This window comes from Amblyomma americanum, chromosome 1, assembly GCF_052857255.1.
Source record: "Amblyomma americanum isolate KBUSLIRL-KWMA chromosome 1, ASM5285725v1, whole genome shotgun sequence".
NCBI classification, from domain to species: Eukaryota; Metazoa; Arthropoda; class Arachnida; order Ixodida; family Ixodidae; genus Amblyomma; species Amblyomma americanum.
The window spans coordinates 499,761,616-499,781,581 of NC_135497.1; the positions used below are offsets into that span (position 1 = coordinate 499,761,616).

General features: G+C 47.9%; 2 protein-coding genes across 2 annotated transcripts; one reads left to right on the forward strand and one right to left on the reverse strand.

The window, feature by feature from the left end:
- Nucleotides 1–7,482: 7,482 nt before the first annotated feature.
- On the reverse strand, nucleotides 7,483–10,904 carry LOC144105520 (uncharacterized). The gene is made up of 3 exons (XM_077638646.1): nucleotides 10,752–10,904; nucleotides 9,294–10,566; nucleotides 7,483–8,383 (listed from the first exon to the last, which is right to left on the reverse strand). Exons 1-3 carry the CDS (start codon nucleotides 10,902–10,904, stop codon nucleotides 7,914–7,916), a joined length of 1,896 nt encoding a protein of 631 aa, XP_077494772.1. The 3' UTR covers nucleotides 7,483–7,913.
- Nucleotides 10,905–12,440: 1,536 nt separating this feature from the next.
- On the forward strand, nucleotides 12,441–15,735 carry LOC144105531 (uncharacterized). The gene is made up of 3 exons (XM_077638656.1): nucleotides 12,441–12,497; nucleotides 14,522–14,639; nucleotides 15,458–15,735. Exons 1-3 carry the CDS (start codon nucleotides 12,453–12,455, stop codon nucleotides 15,718–15,720), a joined length of 426 nt encoding a protein of 141 aa, XP_077494782.1. The 5' UTR covers nucleotides 12,441–12,452; the 3' UTR covers nucleotides 15,721–15,735.
- The last annotated feature ends 4,231 nt before the right edge of the window (nucleotides 15,736–19,966 follow it).

Consider the following 19,966-nt stretch of genomic DNA (forward strand, 5'->3'; position numbering starts at 1 on the left):
CCGAGATATTATTCGGCCACTCTGGGTTTTTCATGGCCTTGTATTGTAAGCACCGGATCAGTTGTATTGTTGAAAATCATCACACCTGACTTAGTTTCGCTAAAACTGAAACCTAGAGTGTCTCCTTCGTCTCCACTGCTATTATTCAGAGTTTGCAAATCTTCCTGGCTATCTGCTAACAGTACAACATCGTCCGCATACATTAAACCCGGTAACCGTTGCTCAACGACCTTTCCGCCTAATCTGTACGCCATATTATAACCTAGATTGCTTCCTTGTAGCAGCGCCACCCCGATCCTCCGCCGCTTCCGCCATAACACTGAACTTTTAGCCTGTATCAGAATGGGAAAGTCTCAGTTTGCGGAAGATGAATGCAACACCGACGGGAACGCCGCTTACCCCCGTGCAAGCCCCTCATTGCCTTCTTCCCGCTTCTACAGGTGGCGCGGTGGCAACATGACATGGTGGACCGACGGGGGGTAGCGCCGCTGTGAAAGCGTGCGTACACTCTAAACAGGAAGGGAGTAAAAAGATAGTAAGCTGTTCTCTGACGCCTTTTAAGGGGCAGGGCATGCATGGCCATGCCCTGAAGTAGGCTTCTATCAGTAAAAATAGGTAATAATTACGCTTGGAAGAAACAAATTCCCTCTTCAAAACATGCCAAGTTTTAACAGTTACAGAGATTTTAACCGAGGTTTCAAAGTCCTCTAATGCTAATCTCAGGACCTCCGGCACTGCGTTTAAAAGCCTACACTCATTGGTAACTGCGTCAAGTTAATATGATTTCCAGTGGAAATATACCTCCGCTGCCAAGAGTAAACGTTGCGTGCATTTAGGGATGGGAATGTGCTCCGAAACTTGGAAAGCATACGCTGCCAATAAAAGGGAGTGCGCTTGAAGACAGTTTACTCCATTTTTATTCCCGTAGATACCCAAACATTCTGGACAAAAGCATTTTTGAACGGGAAATAGTTTATGAACACAATATTTTCACATGATGCAAGTTATCACTATAACAATGAATACATCTGCAGATCTCCCATCGGCAGGCTTTCAAATTTTTTTTTTGCCATTAACGTTTCTGCTATCGTCAAAAGCGTTTCCCATTGGTTTTCTATGGCAGTCTTAACTGCTCGATGCGAGCGATGGGAAAACTATAAAAGAAAGATTTTGCCATGCATCGGAAGAATGGACCATTACCTTCAACATTTCCATACTAGTACCTTACAATTTTCCAATGTTCAAAATTTTTGTCGAAGAATGTTGGACATGAGTGTATTTGGCGGAAAGCGGGCTTCATGTTGCTGTCACTTGACGAGGTTTAGCGCGCAGGTAAGTGGCAGAAATTCATTACCAGGGGTAGAAAGCTGCTAAAGTTGAGTCTGGCCGCAGTACCTGCTCGAAACAAATGTTGGTTGTTCAGGTGTGCCCCGAATAGGTCTGCTAGCACACAAGTGCTGCTTGTACGTTCGCCAGCTGGACGCATGCACACAGCGCTGCACAGCTAGTTGTAACAAAGACATCCCACCATGGTTTGGTGCGCTTTTCTTTATTCGAGCACGGCGATGAATTTTATTTAGTATGCACGGCTGTCTTACCCAGTGCGGTATGGCTAGTTTTTAGCGTACACATGGTAAAGTATGCGGCCACTGTAGTTTGCGGTGCACTTTGCTGTTCAGAGCAGCGGCTAAACGATTTTTTGAGTTTGATATGGGAGCAGAAATTGATGATAGAATTGTGTTTTCGATTAAAGGTACATCAGAGGGGCGCCGTGACCGGGTGAAGCGAAGCCTTTCGCAAAAAAAAAAAGCCTGTGAATCTCTTCTACCTCTATGCGCATTCCATGCGATACACGTAAATGCGATTGTAAATTCCTTTTCATTTATATCGCAATGTTGTAATCGCTATGGGGCTGCGCAGGCAAGCCTTTATTCGTCGTTGTGTACCTGGTTGTGTACAATCGACCGTAATAAATAAGTGCTGTACACGATTAAGCAGCGGTAAACTACGCGCGAAAACAAAGCTGAAAAGGTTATTTTTTTAGAAACCACAATAAAAAATACATGTACCTTTTTAAGCGAATTAGTGTACACTGCACTGCTTTCTTTCAGCTGCGGTCGCATGAAATACAGCTCCGAATCGCTTTGACACATGTAATGAAAAGTGCTTTCAACAGCAAAGCATTGCAGACCCAGCGTCAAGAAAGTACTTCGCTGTAAAGCACACTGGCCGTGATGTAACACTTTGCTGACTATATCCAGCCCACTTCGGCAAACCTGGCGTACGGGACGTGTGAACTGGAAATGAAATATGGCTTGTTGTTCCCGCTTTCCGACGGTGATCCGCCTCCGTTGTTTGAGACGCCGGATGACAGCCTCACCATTGAATGTCCTCGATTGCGGCAGAATTTACTAATACCGTCTGTAGCAAGGAAGAAAAAGTAAATACCCCTGAAACGACGCCGCGTGGCAAAAACATAATTAAAGAACTTGCCTGCGGCTCTGCAGCCGCAGGTAAATGCGACCCCACCTCTACTGCGGCAAAAAGTGACGACAGCTGTATCGTCCCCCCCCCCCCCCCCCCCCGCTTTGACGTGTTCGCTCCACGGCCTACTTTGATTACACGACCTTAGCAGGCACACTTTTGAGACCACATATATACACCCCGCATGTCCGTTAAAATTCGGGCAAGCTGAACAACATTTTGAGCGGTCAGCTGCTGAACGATGGAGTTTTCGACTGCAGCAAACTACGGCGACGCTTACACCAGGAATGCCCGGACACATCGATCACGATGAATGTTAAGTTCCATTCTCTAGCCAAATGATGTCGTGAGGAACTCCATAACTCGTCACAAGGAGAGCGTATACGCTTTCCTTAGGACGCTGTCCTTGAAGGGAAAGGAACTTATCTTTCTTCATGATCGTTGTGTCGGGGCTTTCCTGGTGTAAGCGTCGCCGTAGTTTGTTGCAGTTGAAAACTACACCGTTCACAAGCTGACCACTCAAAATGTTGTTCAATTTGCCCGAATTTCAAGGGACACGTGGGTTAGGGTGTATTGTCAACACTCGCTTTGAATGGAAACATGAAGTCACTGCTTTTCTGCCATGGCGTCGAGCTTTGCCGCTGTCCGTGAGCTGCGGTTAGGCAGGAAACAGCTGACGTATACAAGTGAGCTTAGTGCTTTTTAGCCTTCATGCAGCTCTACCACAAAATGGTAGGCCGTAGATGTGCCGAACTTCCCAGGATGTCTTCAAGGAACTGCTAAATATTAGCTCGAAAAGCCATACCAGTGCCCAAAAGGGATTCGTACATAATAAAGTGTCAACACAGATGAGGTAGTATTGCTCCATGGTTCAAACCACCAGCTGGGCAGAAACGAATAATGACCAGTGATTGTGCAGTGACCGCTGCTCGTGACGCTTTGCACAGAGGCTGGTACGTCGCCTGAAGTCGCGGTGCTGTGGGCCACTTGGACAGGTGGGCGCAGCCTTCCGTTAGAAGAGAGGCGGCCATCATGCGCACACTCATGACTATGGACGCAGCTTGGAGATCACAGAACTCTCTCTCGTCCTTTGCACACGCGCTAGCACACTAAACGTCAGGTGCTTTAATTAGCGTTTTTCTTCGAATGAATGTTTTATACTCTAAATTGCACCACCCTTTTTACTTAAATATACTCACCAAACTAAACAACACTTGGCTCATTTTTTTTTCTGGGATGTAAGTCGTGCCATTGAATGTGCCGGTAATGAAAAACGACCTTTGGACGCAGCGGAGCGCGAAACAAAAATAATAAAAGAAGAAATGGAAACAATATAAAAATGAAATAAAAACAAAAAGAGAAACTCACAACTAAAGAAGCAATAAAAATGAAATAAGAAAGAAAAATTTAATTAAATAAAAATAACATAAATAAAAGTAAAAAATTGAAGGAAGAAGTGTGTAAAGATTTGCAGGAAGAATTGCGTAAAAACAACTTTCGCTCTGCATTAGGGTAGGCAGAACTGCGGCGAACCTGCGTCAATTTTTTTTTGTCCGGGTGCCTCGCTATAATAAAATTTGGGAAACTTTTGCGACGGTCACATAGCTATAAAAGAACTATGGCCATTCTTCGAGATATTTCAACTCATGCCGTGGACACCTGATGCCCTTGCGTTGCTACGCGTTATGATTATTTTCGTTTAAATACTTCAAAGCCGCTTTATTTGCATGCGCCGCAATAAAATGACCCAATAATGTCTGGCGCCTTTATCGTTCAGTGACATCTGGCGTCTGCTTCTGACTGCAACAGAAACAAAGCGGTCACGCCCACTTGAAAGGGCATACAAGACACAAATGGCGTTGCGGTGCACAGGTGACCGCGCGCTGGCGTAAGCCTGTGAGGCTACTCACGCGAATGCCTTTACGGCGTTCAATGCAGCTACTGAGGTTAGGTGCGTGGAACATGCGAGGCTTACGCAACGTACCTAGAGCCCGAAGCAGCCGCTTGGCTGGGCGCATTATTGTCAGGGCCCCTTGGCTTCCTGCGGATTTTCTGTCTGCAAGCAACTGCCACAGGGCACGCTGCCTTCATTTGCGCCCAGCAAACTCATTTCGCTTGTGTGCAAGACATTCCGGAAACGTCGCTGTTCTTCAGGACAGAAAAGCTACAACCGACCGACCAATCAATCAATCAGTCAATCTTTATTACGAAATTTAAAGTGCCCAGGAGCATTCCGTAGTTCTTGGTACTGGTACACCATAATGACGACAGCAGAGAATGGAACTGTAAAGACGATAAAGAAACAAAATCATGTGTCATAAAAGCTTGGCGATAAAAAAATATTAATAATAATCTTTATTGCCGGTTTCCATTTGTTACATTTTGAGTTACAGGCCTGTCAAAGCCAAAAATGGCTTGTGGGACTAAGCCCCGCAAAATCGCTGAAAAAACGACTTAAAGAAGACAATAAAAAATTGAAAGATTGGCTTTTTCAGAGAAAAAAAAGGACGAAAGTTATCAGAAAAAGCTGTTATACACATCAACTTGGCCACTAGAAATGAAGAGACCACAGCGGTGGTCTAGCACCCCCCTCGCATGCGGAAGGTGCGGGGTTCGATCCCCTGTGCCGACGGGTGCACACCGGTGATAAAAAGCTTGTGCCCATGGGTACAAGCTTTACCCTGGCCTGGTGCTCGGCTTCTTTAGGGTGAACCGTTTGGGAAAGGTGTCTTTGACCAAACCTTGAGAAGAAGAAAAATACAGTTGAGTTTCCCCTACCGGTGGCGATGAGAGGAAACTACTTGATGATGAAATCGGGGTTTCTTGATGACCCGGTGGTTCTACTCGCAAACATTCACATTACTCAAGGAAAGGAGAAGGTTAACTATTTATTTACAACATAGGTAAAAAAACGAGAAGAAACAAAGCAAGGAGAAAACTATTTACATGACTAAATCGTGGATCAGACGAATTCAGCCCCCGCTCAACCCAGAGCGCTTGGTTTTAAACCCTCTGTCTCCGCCCTTAGCGGGGACAGCAACCAATAAGATAACAAACGACCCATCTCGCCAATCAGTGGTTAGGGAAAGGAAAATAAGGTCCGCCCACTGATCAGAGATTGGGGAAAAAGTTCTGATTAAAACATTTGGGAAGGAGGTTTCAAATAACCACACAAACAACACAAATGCGACTTCCGTTCCCCACGCCACGCACGGCACCACAGATGCTAGAAACATGTGCCGACGAGGCGATGACTCAGGTTGTTGACAGCAACAAAGAAAACACAGTCGTTAAGGGAATAATCCGTTTCCTGGCCACCCAGCACTCGGTCCCCACCCAGCTGTATCTCTCCCGCATCGCCGAAGTCTCGTCACCCCTTGACGACGCACACATGTCGACAGCTGTATCTGGTTAGGCTTTTTCAAGGCGGATTATGCCCGAGGCGGCGCGGGTAAACAAGGACGTCCGCTGCAAGACGGAGGAAGTAGGGACCAGACGGCTCCCTTTCATGCGGCACGCGGCGCCGACACTGGCGCGGCGTAAACGAGGATGTCCGCCGCACGAAGGGGAGGCAGGAACGGGACGGGCCCCTTTGTTGGCGACTTCCGACCCCACTGGAGCGGCTTTCCTTGCGAACACAAGATCAACGAGTTCGCGGAAAGGTCAGCGAACTCCACAGCTCCCTTCATAAATTTGTCAAACGGGCCCTTCATTTCCTTTAACTTGTCTGCTAATAGCTTAACGAGGGTCTCGGTTCTGGCAGTCTTGATGCCATAGGTAGCATAAGAGGGCTCTCGCACAGTTTCCGCCCTCACCGTTAGATGACGTTCTACGTCACGCTCGCGGTATTACAGGACGTGCTACGTCCGCCGCTATGGTCGAGGGTGGCGCTGGTGAACTCTCAAGGCTCGCTTACACCCAGCAAACATAAATACCCACGAGAGCAGCAGATTGAACAGCCGTCGCCGTAGCTCAATTGGGAAGAGCACCGGACGCGATATTCGGAGGTCGTGGGTTCGGATCCCACCGGCGGCATGGTTGTTTTTTCTGCTGCTTTAAAGTAATTTTCTTTACTCGATTTATTAATCTAAGTATTATTATCCCACTGATAAGCATAACACATAAAAAAAAAATTAACGTTCCCCTATGCACCTTGGTTTCGGTGACTGTTGGTGGCTCCCTTCATAAATTTGTCAAACGGGCCCCTCATTTCCTTTAACTTGTCTGCATATATATATATATATATATATATATATATATATATATATATATATATATATATATATATATATATATATATATATATTCTCCCAATCGGCTGGTTCTCAGCCAGAGGAGAATGCGCCTTTGCTTAAACAGCTGTGATCAGTTCTCACGACTGAGTGCTGCAAGGGAAGCATTTAAACGGCACTTGTTTTTTAAATTAGTCACCCGAGTTTCTGTATGTCGGTTTGTGCTTCTCTGGTTCTTTGTGTCGACCTGCTCTCCGCCCAGCGAAGCGTCTGAAAACAGGCGAAAGCAAAGCGGCCTGAAGTTTTGACGCCTTTAGCAAGTAAGGTTCCGTATTCGCCGCGTGAAAGACGTGAATTTAACGAAGTCCTGACTAAAGGGTGTATGGAATAGGGCAGGCGTTCCTGTTAGCTCTAAAAATGTCCTTTTGGGAAACAACAGTCCATGGTGAAAGAGCGCGGAAAAACACGAGGACGGAACAAACACGACGACACGAACGAGTGTTTGTTCCGTCCTCGTGTTTTTCCGCGCTGTTGTACCATGGATAGTATAGTAACCAGCTTGCCCAGTTTTACGCACTTCGAAACAACCGCCACCATTTGAGTGTCTTTTTATTTTGCGTACAACTGAGTTCCTCGTAAGCTGAACCAACACCACCTAGACTTTTTAAGGCCTCTCCACGTTTGCGTGACGTCACCGCACTGCGACGGCCCAGTAGGTTCGGCTTCCGCACTCGCACGCATTTCGCGCATTTCAAAGTGCTGATTATGTCTCTCGAAAAGAAAATTACTTTTTTTTAAATCGTGTTTTGCTTGCCCACACCCTAACCGAATGTTTTTTTTGTTCTTGTTTCTTTGAAAGTATAAGCAGTTACATTTTAGCAGACTTTTACTGACTTTATATCAAAGCGCGCATGTGTGAAGATACGTTCGTAATATTTTTTTTATTGAAAATGAACAAGGCAGAGGACTTTCACAAGTCGTATTTTATTTTCAGATGAGAAACACGATCACTAGGAGTAGGAGGTAAGGAAACTGTTACAGCACTGAATCATAAAATGCAGTAAGTGAAGCCAACAACAGAAAAGCTGTAAACAGAAAGCAAACAAAAGAAAATATGCAGAATATATAATACAACGCAAAAACTGGTTTCGAAACTAAAAAAAAACTAACAAAAACAGTCACAAGCACAGAGAGTAGTCAATTTTTCAATGTCTTCAATTTTCTCTCTTTTTCTTTTGCAGCCTTTTCAACTATAAGTTGATCATTTTTTCTTTTACAAAGGTTATTTAGAAACGTGTTTCCTGCTGCACTTAGGACATAGTGCATTACCAACTGTGGAGTGTGCCCATTCTCGCACACATCAAAGTCAATGCCGTCGTTTAACACATCATGTGTGAGTGCCAAGAGAGCCTCCTTTTGATTTGGTAGTGCATGAAACTGTGTCGCATGCTGTTCGCTTCTCAGTTTGTCAAGAACTATCTCAGCAGTAAGAACAGCATTTACTATGGCAGGCTGTGGAAACTTGAGGCTACCACGAGTCATGGCCTTGACTAACTCCCCACCTTCTACTTCAATTTCATCTTCTAGCATTAAATTTTCTTTGCAAGTCATGCATGACAGCTTTTTGAACGCAGCGTGGGCACAATAGCCAGCAACGTAAGTGGTTGCTGGGAGATTTGGCGCCTTCGCATAATCGTCGTCCGTTACCTCAATGTCAAACACTTCAAGATACTGCATCGTTTACTGCCACCGCATCTGTTGCAGCCTCAAACTCTGGGAGCTCCAGAATGTTCTGCAGACGAAGCTTCCGCTCCGACTCATAGACTTGTCTTATGGAAATGTGGTATTGCGCACCGGAGAGTTGGCGGTATTTGCCAAACCTCTCTTCCAAGCAATCAGTCTGAAACTTTCCTAAAAGTACATACTCGAAGTTCATTTCATCTAGGCAATACCTAGTCACCTTTACCAAGGTGTCTGTCCTGAGTCGGAGCGCACTGTGAGTCTCTCTTGCAAGTATGCCTGTGTCAAATTTGAGAGACTGCCACAGATCTAGCCACTCCACTATACTTAACAGAAACTGGATCTGTGGACTTGACGCTGATGTAATCGGTGACTGCAGCTCATCACGAAGTCGAGTACCCTTGTTGCATGTCTTTACATTTACAATGTTCCACCACTTTGTTATTGTTTCAAGGAACTGTGCAGTACCAGACACATGATCTAGCTCAACTCTGGGCCCACATGCTCGCAGAGCTGCTGCCGTAGACGGGCTAAAAATCCTTAGCGCAAGCTTGACATTCTTTCGCTCAATATTCGATGGGTTCAGAGATTTAGACGAAAGTGTTGGTGCTGATTTAATCAGCTGACCCTGTTCTTTCGAGTGAAGTTCTCGAAGTGTTTTAAATGAAGCTGTAAGTATAGGTGGCTTTATATTAGGTCCTGTGGGGCTAGGAAATAACATGCATGTTCCAGCATTTCGCTGATTGAACCAGTTATTCGTGACGCATTTTATTAAGTGTACAGGATCAATCAGAAAAAAGAGAGGACGTTTAGAGTCTGCAGGGTGTGGATACACACTCTGAAGTTTGCAGGGGGCCCCAAAAAGTGACAATGTTTTCCGGTTGATTGAGTTATTGTCAGCTATGACTGCGATTATACGCAACCCAACATGCTCTAGCTGAGTAATGATGCTATGCAGAATAGTGTGAAGCTGCTGTGCATTGATGCGCTCTACTGGCAGTATGTGCACAACATTCTTCTGACGCGAAAGCAAGCTTTGCATCATAAAAACATGGGCTGTTTTTGCTGCATTAGGGCTATTTGTAGCCGCACCAACAATTACTCCTCCCTTATAATCAAAATACGGCTGCAGGTGAATTTCGTCCATCATGAGTACAACAATTTTTTCATGCTCCGTCATTGCTGCGACAAGCTTCTTTGCATACGATAGGAAAGAAGTGCCTTGCTGTTCAGCTGCCGCGCTTACGCTGTAGGAGTTACATATACGACGTATTGTAGATTGATGGGGTAATCTAAGGTTTCCGGAACTGTGAAGGAACCTATAAGCATGCGGAGAAACTGTAAATAAAATGCTTGAGAATACCAGCAACTCTGCAGAATACCGGGGTGACCTGCTATGCTTGACAAGAAGAAGAGAAACTTGCTCTTTCAAGAAACTAACTGCATTGGGTTGTTCAACATCTGCCAGTTCACAATTTAAGGCATCTTCAAGCAGGGAAAGTGCCAACTTAGGCAAACCATCAATTTTTTCTTCATGCTTAGACAACAATTTTCCGTGAAACGACTCTACAACATCCAGCAGACCTATCAAGCAACGGATATCATGTACTGTGTGAGGGATGGTATCTATGCCATCAATTGTAGTCAGCTGCACATTTCGGTAATGAACTTTCACCGTGAGGTTCTCTAAGACCGTGACTGACGACAAAACACGAGGGACGTCATCAACAGCAAGATTGAAAAAAAGGACGCAGGCAGGTCGAGAAATAACATTCCAAAAATCAGAAAGCTTGATTTGAGGAAGGCACTCCAGTAGAACTTGGAAAGTGTCAATATTGTTCTTTGCTTCTTCCTCCTCGTGTGTCTGGAGTGACATGGCGATGGCACCTCGTAAAGAACCTGCTTCAAGACGCATTCTCTTTTCAGTCGGTGCTTCTCGAGACGTAGTGGCGGGCGCAGAAAGGTACGCGGGACAGTTCGGGAATACACCGGGAATGGCGTCGGAGCTGAGACGAGCGATCTTCAATTTTGCCTCGACGACTTTGCCCGTTTTTGAGTCCACATACTTAGAAGTCCGAATGTCTGATTCTTTAAAGTGCCGCTCGCAGACCTGCAATGTCCAGCGCAGATAAGTTTAGCATATTTAAGATGATTAATTCCATGGGTGCAATAGCAATTAGCGCAGTGAAATATTTCAAATTTAGAATATTTCCAGCTCGCCCACTAGGCCATGTTGTAGCGCATTATGTACACAGAGCTACGTCGCGGAATAAATATCACGCTTTTTCGACTTACCACTGAGCGCTTTCCGGGTTCGAAATCAGCACGTGGAATGGCTTTCAACCATTGCCTCCTTCTGTCAGCATCAGCTGGGAAAGTGAAGACGCGCACAGTCTTTTCTCCATCGTAATTCCCGCGGCAGCCGGGAACACAACAGTGTCCTGGCATTTTAACAAATGTCACTGTCACACTGTCAACTGTCACACGCGTACAGCACTTTCACAGACGTTTACCAGGATTGCACTTCGAGTATTCACAGCCCGCAAGGAAGCTTCAGCAAATGACACAGAAAGAAAGAACGGCGGAGGAACAGCATGTAACACACGACACGTGCAGCACATGTTCAAACACGACGGTAGTGATGCTTACAGCAATCGCGATGTCTCCTTTCAAATGATTGCTTTCAACAATTTACTAGAAAAACTACACAAAGTAAGCTTTTAAAAAATTGAAGTTTCCAGAAATGCGAACGAAGATTGATACATTGAATCAGATATCTTTCACGTCTTTTAAAACGGTGAAATTCATTATCTTCAATTTGCTATACGCAAATACGCCTCGGAGTACTCCGCACTTCAACAATTTGAAACAGCGCAGGAGGAGAACGGCGGCAGCGGCCGCCAGGAGGTGCTGCTGCAGCGGTCGGCGGTGGCTGCTCCCGCGTCGTAGTGCGGTGACGTCACGCGTCGGAGGAGAAATCGTGGAGAGGCCTTAAAAGTCTAGGTGGTGTTGGCTGAGCCCCGCGAGAGTGGGGCGCCATGCAGCATGAGCCATGCACCTGCCAGGCCTGCTTCGCGATACTTAGCGTTCGGAAAATATTCTTAAACTGCTAGTTTAACCAAGTCATCTACAGTAGTGTCATGTGAGGGTCCGAAGAATTCTGTCATTGTAATGTTGTTGGTTCAGTGTGCGCGCGGATAATTTAGTGACCGTGTACCGTTTCATTTTTCTGATGCCCAAATATGTGGTTGCCTCTAGCGGTCAAGTTCATTCTCCGATCCTTGCTGCTGTTCCAGTTGCGTGTTCTGATCTTTTTGTTTATGCGGATTCTAGTAGCCAACACTGTGCTCAACATACAGCACTTCGTGCAGATGCCGCACTAATCGAAGGAAGGAATTGACGAACTTAGAGACCCTTCCCAGCGTGCACGTCAAATAATGGTTGAGGTGTATTCACATGGTAACAACGCTGTACTTGAGTCGGGCATAAAGCTACACAAATCCGCTACTGTTGAAGGAATGATGTCTGGTGAAATAGAGGGCCTTTAATTATGGCTGACGGCGTCTTCCTGCATGATAGTGAATTACATTATTGATTACTTTGAGTTTCTAGTCTACTCTTGGGGTCGACGAATATATTCGTAAATGCTGCTCACTGAACACGGAGGGTTTTATTTTTTATTATTTTTATTTTCGTTTACACGCCGGATTAGATAGGCGCGCACTTCCAACCGCATCGAGGACGCGTCTGGACAGTAGCATTCTGGATGGCATGGAATCGCCAGATCGGCCTCTCAGGCTGAGCCCAATTTCCAGCTGACAAAACCTTTTAGAACATACCGCCGGCCCCGCACCCTAAATCGTTCACCGGGCCGCTCCGAACGGCGATGCCTTATCGTCTGAGCTGTAGGCGTTTGGAAATCAGGGCCCAGTGATCGATGTGTCTGGGATGCTAACGATCACCTTATTTCTCGATTTCAGGTGCCCTTTCACGAGGATGGAGAGAAGATTCTTGAAGGCGATACTTTTCCTGGTATGCGTGGTGAGTGTGGTTGCCGTCACTGGCGGTCGTTACTATTTTTTTTGTACCGCCTTTACGAGTATTTGCTTTCACCGTTTTCTATACTGTTGACCTCGACCTGCTTGGTTGTCGCGTCCTAGCCGGAGGCATCTCCACTATTCCGTGTATGCTCAGCAATCTATTTCGGAGCATTGGAAAGCCGTTCAGACACTCCGAAACATGTAAAGTAAGAATCAGCAGGCAACCAGAGAGCCGATAGAGTGACAAATCAGCAACCAAAAGAAGGATCAAATGACCGAGACGCGAGTTGAATAGTTTAACTAAAGTCTCTTCACATTGAATCTGAACGAGCGGAGATGCAGAAATGAAACCAGAGGCCATGAATGCAAGTTAGATGGCTCCGTGAAGAACGGAAGACACCCAGAGCGACTTTCTCCGCTAGAAAGGGCGTCTTGGGACCCCGGGGGACTGCGCATGCGCAGGGAAACGGCTATTTAATCTGCCGCATTCACGGGGGGGGGGGGGGGGGGGTCGAGCGAGGCAAACGGCACACACGGTGGTTCTTTCCCCTTGCCGCCAGCAGCCTTCGCTTTCACACGCATGGGTCGCGCACTGTGACTTATGTCCCAGAACAGCCTCCGCCGCAGGATAGGACTGCTGGGCGCATGTTAGCGCGCTGACTGCATGCTTGCGTGCGTGTACCGTTAGGGCGAGAAGCCGCTGTTCGCGGCTGAAGATAGTGAGGGAGAGAGAGAACCGGCGTGGTACGTCGCGCCTGTAGACTAGGGGAGGACGGAACGAAAGATCACTAAGAAAAGCGTTTTCATCCCCGCCTTATTGTTGCCCGAAAACCCCCGATAGAAACAAGCCGCGAATGAAAGCGCTGGGCAGGCGTGCGCACAGTCGGCTCGCTGGCACGTGTGCAATTGTCTGGTTCTTCTTGCCGCACGGACAGCGCACGGTGGCAGCGGCGACTCGACCGCGGGACACCGGCTCGGCCACCAGAGAAGGGAAGAGGGGAGGTAACGCGCGACCTCTCACGGACAAAACTGCAAGCCGCACGGGCGACCGGCCGTGCGTCGCCCCTCGTCACGAGCGCGCGTTGCTCGGAGCGTCTCTCGCTGGTCGGCGGCCGAGCGCGCACTTGGCGCCGCCGGGCCGCGCAGCGCGAAGGTCGTGGATGTCTTTATCGTACACCGGGAGACATTGCCTCTGTTCTTGCCCACGACGGAGAGGAAAGGCACGGCAGGAGACGTTGCCTGCGTGGTCGTCCGGACGAGTGGCGAGTCGGGGATGAGGGATGATGTCCGCCCAGGGCGGACGCGATCCGTACTGTGGCGCGTCTCCCGTGGACACGCGATGTGTCTGTCTCGCGAGCGCGTCTTCGTGGGCTGAGGAGCGCTCGGAGGAGAATAAGGAAGAGGTGGAGTTGAGAAGAGGCAGAAGGGCTGTTAAAATGCCGTCTGCGAAGGACGAGTGCGCTCTTCGCTGCCTTTCTATGAAGTGCGGGAACGCGGAAGCTGGTCCAGAATGATCGAAAGCGTGCTTGATGAGGCGCCGTGTACAGAGCGGTGACATGTCAGCACAATGTGTCGCTATTCTTTCTTTCTTTGGCGAACAAAGAAGACCGCACAGACACCGAACTACGAGGGCTTGGCTTTAATGTTGTGTCGCTTCTACAGGCGGTGGCCCCCTCGGCCAAATGTTGGCGATTTCCGTCGGAGCCTTATTCAGAAACTTAAAAGAACGTCGCTGTTTTCATTGATGCGATTAATGAGTAGCTCGAAATCTTTAATAAATCAAGGATTTAATTATCCAAGTCTTCAAAATTAAGCTCCGTATGGCAAATACACATTACCCAGTTTGTGTTGTTCCATTAAAGTCCTCCTCCCAGTTTCTGTCGTGACGTACGAGCTGTATAAAGTAGCCCTCTCAGCTCGCAAAGCACGAATCTTGCAAACTAGTGAATGTTGACTGTTGCTTGCTAGTGCGCACACTCCCCCCTTTGAGTTTATTATCTGCCTTGTTCCCCATTTGTGGCGCAGCTGACACCGTTCGGCCGCTGCCAGGAGGGCGTCCGCGACGACAGCCACGTGGAGAACGTTGTGCACAAGGCCGTCGCCGACGAGTTTAGCAGCGAAATCCTCACCAACCGCACCAGAGGTAAGCGCACCTCAGCCGGCGTGGCGCGCTGTGCAGTGAGCGGGGCCGTCGCTTGTTCCGTTGTGGGGCGAACTATTCCCTAGGTCTTGCTACAGCATGATGTAGTAGGTACGCGGACTTGTCCATCTGCCGACTTAACCCAACTGCCAGGTCAACAGCGTTTAGACCGCTCACACGATTCGCGCTGTGCAATAAAAAAAAATTGAATGGTCACAAATCTTTATGCGATGTGTTTTGCTTGGTAAACTCAGTGAGCGACCAGAGCCAAATTTTAATGATCTGATATCTCCCGAGTGTAAAGGAACGTATTGCAAGTGCGCCTTGCGTAAGAAAGGAAGATATAAGCCATCTGCAGAACTTACTTCGTGAATGACGTTGAAATGTAAAATTGTATAAATTCACTCTTTCTGGCTTATCTCCAATATCTGTCACGAGCATTTCGAGGATATTACGCATGAAGTCACAATTTCTAGTCGGAATTCGAAATATGAGCGAGGTGAAGGGAAACAGAACGAAACCAAACTAAACAACTAAAAAACTTTCTGCTTACCAAGACCAGAAGGTCATCGACCTATCTGCGTTCTTTGCCAATGCAGATGCCGTGTGAAGTTATATTTTTGAACCAGGAGTGTGCTGTCATTTTAACATTGGGTATATCATTTTTCAATTCGGTCCCAGTGTCAAGGAAACTTGCAGGCCACTCATTTAGCGCGGGTGTATCTATTAATGCAGTGATGGAGGAGGGGGGGGGGGGATGTGGGAAGGTCTTCGCGCATAACAGGACGCCCTGCTCATACACCTTTCTGTCCCATCCTCAGCTTACCTGTCTTGTGCGTCTGGCGAAATGGTGGTGAAGATCAACTTCAGTGAGCCATTCCGTGGCATCACGTACGTGGACTACGACAAGACAAGTCCCTGCAAGTTCTATGGCGACGGGAGGAAGTACTACGAACTCAGGATACCGCTGAAGGGGTGCGGCACCAAGCAGGTAGGCAGAAATGCCAAGTTCTGTAGAGATGGGAAGACCGAGCCGTTAGAAGGGCTGGTTTTATCATGCAGGCTGCGCTTCCGATACCACTAAAATCACGCCTTCATGCGTCCAGGGACTACCGGGCTTCTCGAAGAATCTACAAAGTCTGCATAATGTGTAGCATATAGATGACTGGCACTGCCACCTAACCCACCCTGCAGCTCTTCTTAGTGAAACGCAGGCATTGGCCATGTGTAGTCGCGATCAGTATTGCCTGCAACTTACTGGTGGCGACTATAGTGCATTTTATAGGAATGGAATGCGCTGTAATGCACACTGAAGACGGCTCTACCCTTTCTACGGGCTGTTGTAGTCGCATAGGCTTTCACCACCGCTCCCAATACATAGCGAAGAAAGCTTCGGTCGCATCTGACGTGTTGCAAACACATACTGGGCGCGATTGTATACGTGATAAAGCTGTTACGCCAGCGGAAGCAGATTGCCATTAAAATGAATTTGTGGACGGTTCGCTGTTATTATTACTTTTTTTTTCAGAGAAGAAAAAGAAGGCGGCCTGATTTTTGTTTTCTTTAGCGCTCCCTATACCTTAGGCGCATAGTTCCTGCAACCATGCCCGCTTGGAGCGAGACGGAGAGAGAGAGATACAACTTTATTGTAACACCAGTCAATGAACGCCAGGAGAGAAGTCCGTCTCCCCTGTCGGCCCTAGCCGTCGGCCGGGATCCCTTGGGATACAGCAGCAGCAAGGGCTTGACCGATGATGTCTTGCAGGACGTTGGGGTCTGGGCTGCGGAGCAAAGCCTCCCAGGATTCTATAGTGCGTGAGCTATCATATTTAGCCGGGCACGTCCACACCATGTGGACCAAATTTGCTGGCTGATCGCAAAATTGGCACTTTGACCTGAATACTGTAGGATGCCACTTGCTGTAGAGTACTGGGTTGGGAAAAACCCCTGTCTGTAATTTCCTCCAAAGAACCTCCTCTTTTTTATTGAGCGTTTTGTCCGCTCCCGGATAAATCTGACGATTTAGTCTGTAGTATTGTGTGATTTCCTGGTATGCGCGCATATCCTCTGTGCTGTTTGTACTTCCAGAGATTTGGGAGGTCCCAGGGGTCGACCGGTAAGTGAGACCTCGGGCGACCGAATGAGCCTCCTCGTTCCCTTTAAGTCCTTGGTGAGCTGGTGCCCAAACGAGCAGAACCAGTTCTCTGGGTCCTCCTTCCCTGCTTAATATACGGATGGCAGTCTCCGTCACCCTCCCCGATTCGTAATTTCTCACAGCGTTTTTTGAATCGCTAATGACCACCTTGACCCCTCCTTGGCTGGCGGCTAAGGCTATCGCCACTTCCTCAGCTTCTACTGTCTTGACACCACTGACTGTGCAGCACGCCACCGGGGTTCCGTCTTCCTTAACCGCCACAGCCGCGTGTGCGGCTTTGCTCTCATATATTGCAGCGTCCGTATACAGGACGTCCTGTCGACCTGTATACCTAGCATGTAATGCTTCTGACCTGTCTTTGCGCCTGCCTTCGTGAAAGGCGGGGTGCATGTTTCTGGGCAGCGGACGGATTTTAATCTTGTCCCTGATTTGTCGTGGTATGTCTCGTGAGCGGGCATGTTCATGCTTGGGCTCGTAGCCCAATCTCTCTAAAATTTTCCTCCCCGTTTCAGAACCGAGTAGCCTTTGATGCTGAGCGGTAAGCGCAGCCTCAATGAGCTCCGCGAGAGTGTTGGAGACCCCTAGCTTCATAAGTCTCTCGGTGGATGTGTTCGGGGGTAGGCTGAGTGCGACCTTGACTCTTTTCCTGATAATGATTTCGAGCTTGTTTCGTTCCGCTCCGTTGGGTTTCAGGTAGGGTGCCACGTACACTATCCTACTGATTACGAAGGCTTGCACGAGTCTCATGAGATTCGCCTCCTTCATCCCAGCGTGCCTGTTCGCTATTCCTCTGATAAGACGACACGTCTGATTTGCACTAGCTTCTAACCTAGCAAGCGTTTCATGATTCTTCCGATTCGCCTGAATCCTTAGCCCGAGGACGCGGATACTGTCAACCGCGGGGATCTCTCCGCCATTGACATACAGGTGGATGTCTGCCTCGTGCTTTTGGTGAAGCCGCCGTTTTCCAGGGGGCAACAGGAACAGTGCTTCCGACTTTTCGGCCGAGCATTAAGTCCCTTGGGTTTCAGGTACTCTTCAATGATGTCAGTTGCTTTTTGCAGAGAGCTTTCAATTTGTCCGTCACTCCCCTTATTTATCCATAATGTTATGTCATCCGCGTATATTGTGTGGTTTAAATTCTCAATGTCCGCCAACAGTTCGGGGAGTCTCAACATCGCAATGTTGAAGAGGGTCGGTGATAACACCGAGCCTTGCGGCGTTCCTGTGTTACCAAGTATAATGTCCTCGATAGAGTCTTCCCCTATCTTGAGAGTGGCTTTCCTGTTCGTAAGAAAGTCCTTGATGTAACTATACACTCTCTTACCTACATTTAGTGAGTTCAGATTCTCTAAGATCGACACGTGCCTCACGTTGTCAAATGCCTTTGCCACATCCAACCCCACAATCACTTTCGTGTCTCGGGTTTGCTTGTCTATAATTTGGTCCTTGAGTTGCAGCATCACGTCGCATGCCGACAGCTTTGGTCGGAAGCCGATCATGGTGTCTGGGTATAGCCCATTGTCCTCTATGTACCTACTGAGCCGCGTCTGAAAGACATGTTCCATAAGCTTACCCACGCAGGAGGTGAGCGATATCGGCCTGAGGTTCTCGAGGCCCAGTTTCTTCCCCGACTTGGGAATGAAAATGAGATTTGCGAGTTTCCACTCCTGTGGTATCGTCCCTTTCTCCCAGCACTCCTGCATGTAACAAGGTAACCATGTGGGCTAGTTGGTGTGCATCATACATAACTTCACCAGCGAAAGAACAGGACACCAGGAGAAGAAGAAGACAGGACAACGCTGGACTGACAACTGAAGTTTAATCGAGAAACGTCCTGGATCACCAAACGACGCATGCGTATCAGGCTCACAAAAACCCCCAAAAGACAAAAAAACCCATGTGGCGAATCACCTAGGAGAGGATGCACGCACCATAATTGGCAAACAAAAAACAAACAAAAAGCACGAAAGCACAAAAAACACATAATTTGCCTGTCAACCTTGCACTCGTACACTTTTGCTCAGGAATCTAAATTCCTTGTCAGTGAGATATAAAGACGGTGCACTGACGCATGTGTCACTGCCTTGCAACCTAATATGGTAGGCCTCCAGGATTTCCCTCTCCTCCTGCATGTACGTTGCGATGTTGGCGATGGACCTGTTGTCTAAATTACGAAGCATTCTGTTGCTCACTCTATCCGGCCCCGCTGCTGACTTAGTCCGCAGGCGATTAATCTCCGCTCTGACTTCTGCCAGGGAGAGCGGGGCGTCTAATTCCGAATTCTCTCCCCCTTCATAGTCCGGGAGGGGTTCGGGTCCGGCGGGATTTCTGTACCGGTTGCGAACTTCTAAGAGTTCCTTCTTAGTGCCTTCAAACTGATGCGCCAGTTTTTCCAGCTGTTGTTTGGAGGCTGACTTTGTGCTATCCGGATCTAAGAGGTGGCGAAGAAGTCGCCACGTTCGTGCGGTACTCATATTCGTCTCCATCTGATCGCAGACGTTCCCCCAATTCTGCTTCGTGAGTGCGATTGCGTGCTCTTCAATTTCTCTGTTTAAAGCCGCTATCTGTTTCCTGATATTCCGATCCCATCTCCTTTGTCGAAGTCGATCCTCCAACCCTTTCTTTTTCCTCCAGAGATTTATTAATCTCCTGTCTACGGCTTCGTTGTCCCCCTCGATTTCCACCGCTTCGGTGGCCTCTTTAGCAGACCGTACCACCCCATCGCTCCATTCCGCAATGTCAGAGACGGGAGCCAGGTTGTCCCTGAGTGCCCTGAAAGCGTCCCAATTTACGGCCTCTACCTTCCGTTTCCCGGGAGTTGTCGGGCCTCCTTCTACCACCACTTCTATGATCTTGTGATCGCTGCCCAGATCCTCGTTTGTATTGCACCACGTGGCTCTAGTGCCGCTCCCCGCCAAGGTGAGGTCAGGTGTTGTGTCACTCGCGACACTATTTCCCTTCCTTGTGGGTTGCAGCGGGTCGGTTATCAAATCCAGATTATAAGTCTGTATGTCGTCCCACAATTTCCTGCCCTTGATTGAAGCCTGTTTATATCCCCATGCCGAATGGTGAGCATTAAAGTCCCCCACGATCAACAGCGGGTTGTTCTTTATCTTACGTCGCGTCGTTGCAAAGAGATCCCCGAATTCACATTTCCTTTGTTTGGGAGAAC

Excerpts from the sequence above, each read along its gene's own strand:
- LOC144105531 (XM_077638656.1), top strand. The coding sequence starts at position 12,453 with ATGGAGAGAAGATTCTTGAAGGCGATACTTTTCCTGGTATGCGTG. Across the intron at positions 12,498-14,521 it reads TACTTTTCCTGGTATGCGTG|CTGACACCGTTCGGCCGCTG; the intron begins GTGAGTGTGGTT and ends TTTGTGGCGCAG. Across the intron at positions 14,640-15,457 it reads CCTCACCAACCGCACCAGAG|CTTACCTGTCTTGTGCGTCT; the intron begins GTAAGCGCACCT and ends TCCCATCCTCAG.
- LOC144105520 (XM_077638646.1), bottom strand. The coding sequence starts at position 10,904 with ATGCCAGGACACTGTTGTGTTCCCGGCTGCCGCGGGAATTACGATGGA. Across the intron at positions 10,567-10,751 it reads AACCCGGAAAGCGCTCAGTG|GTCTGCGAGCGGCACTTTAA; the intron begins GTAAGTCGAAAA and ends TGGACATTGCAG. Across the intron at positions 8,384-9,293 it reads GGCCCCCTGCAAACTTCAGA|CAACCACTTACGTTGCTGGC; the intron begins GTGTGTATCCAC and ends CAAATCTCCCAG.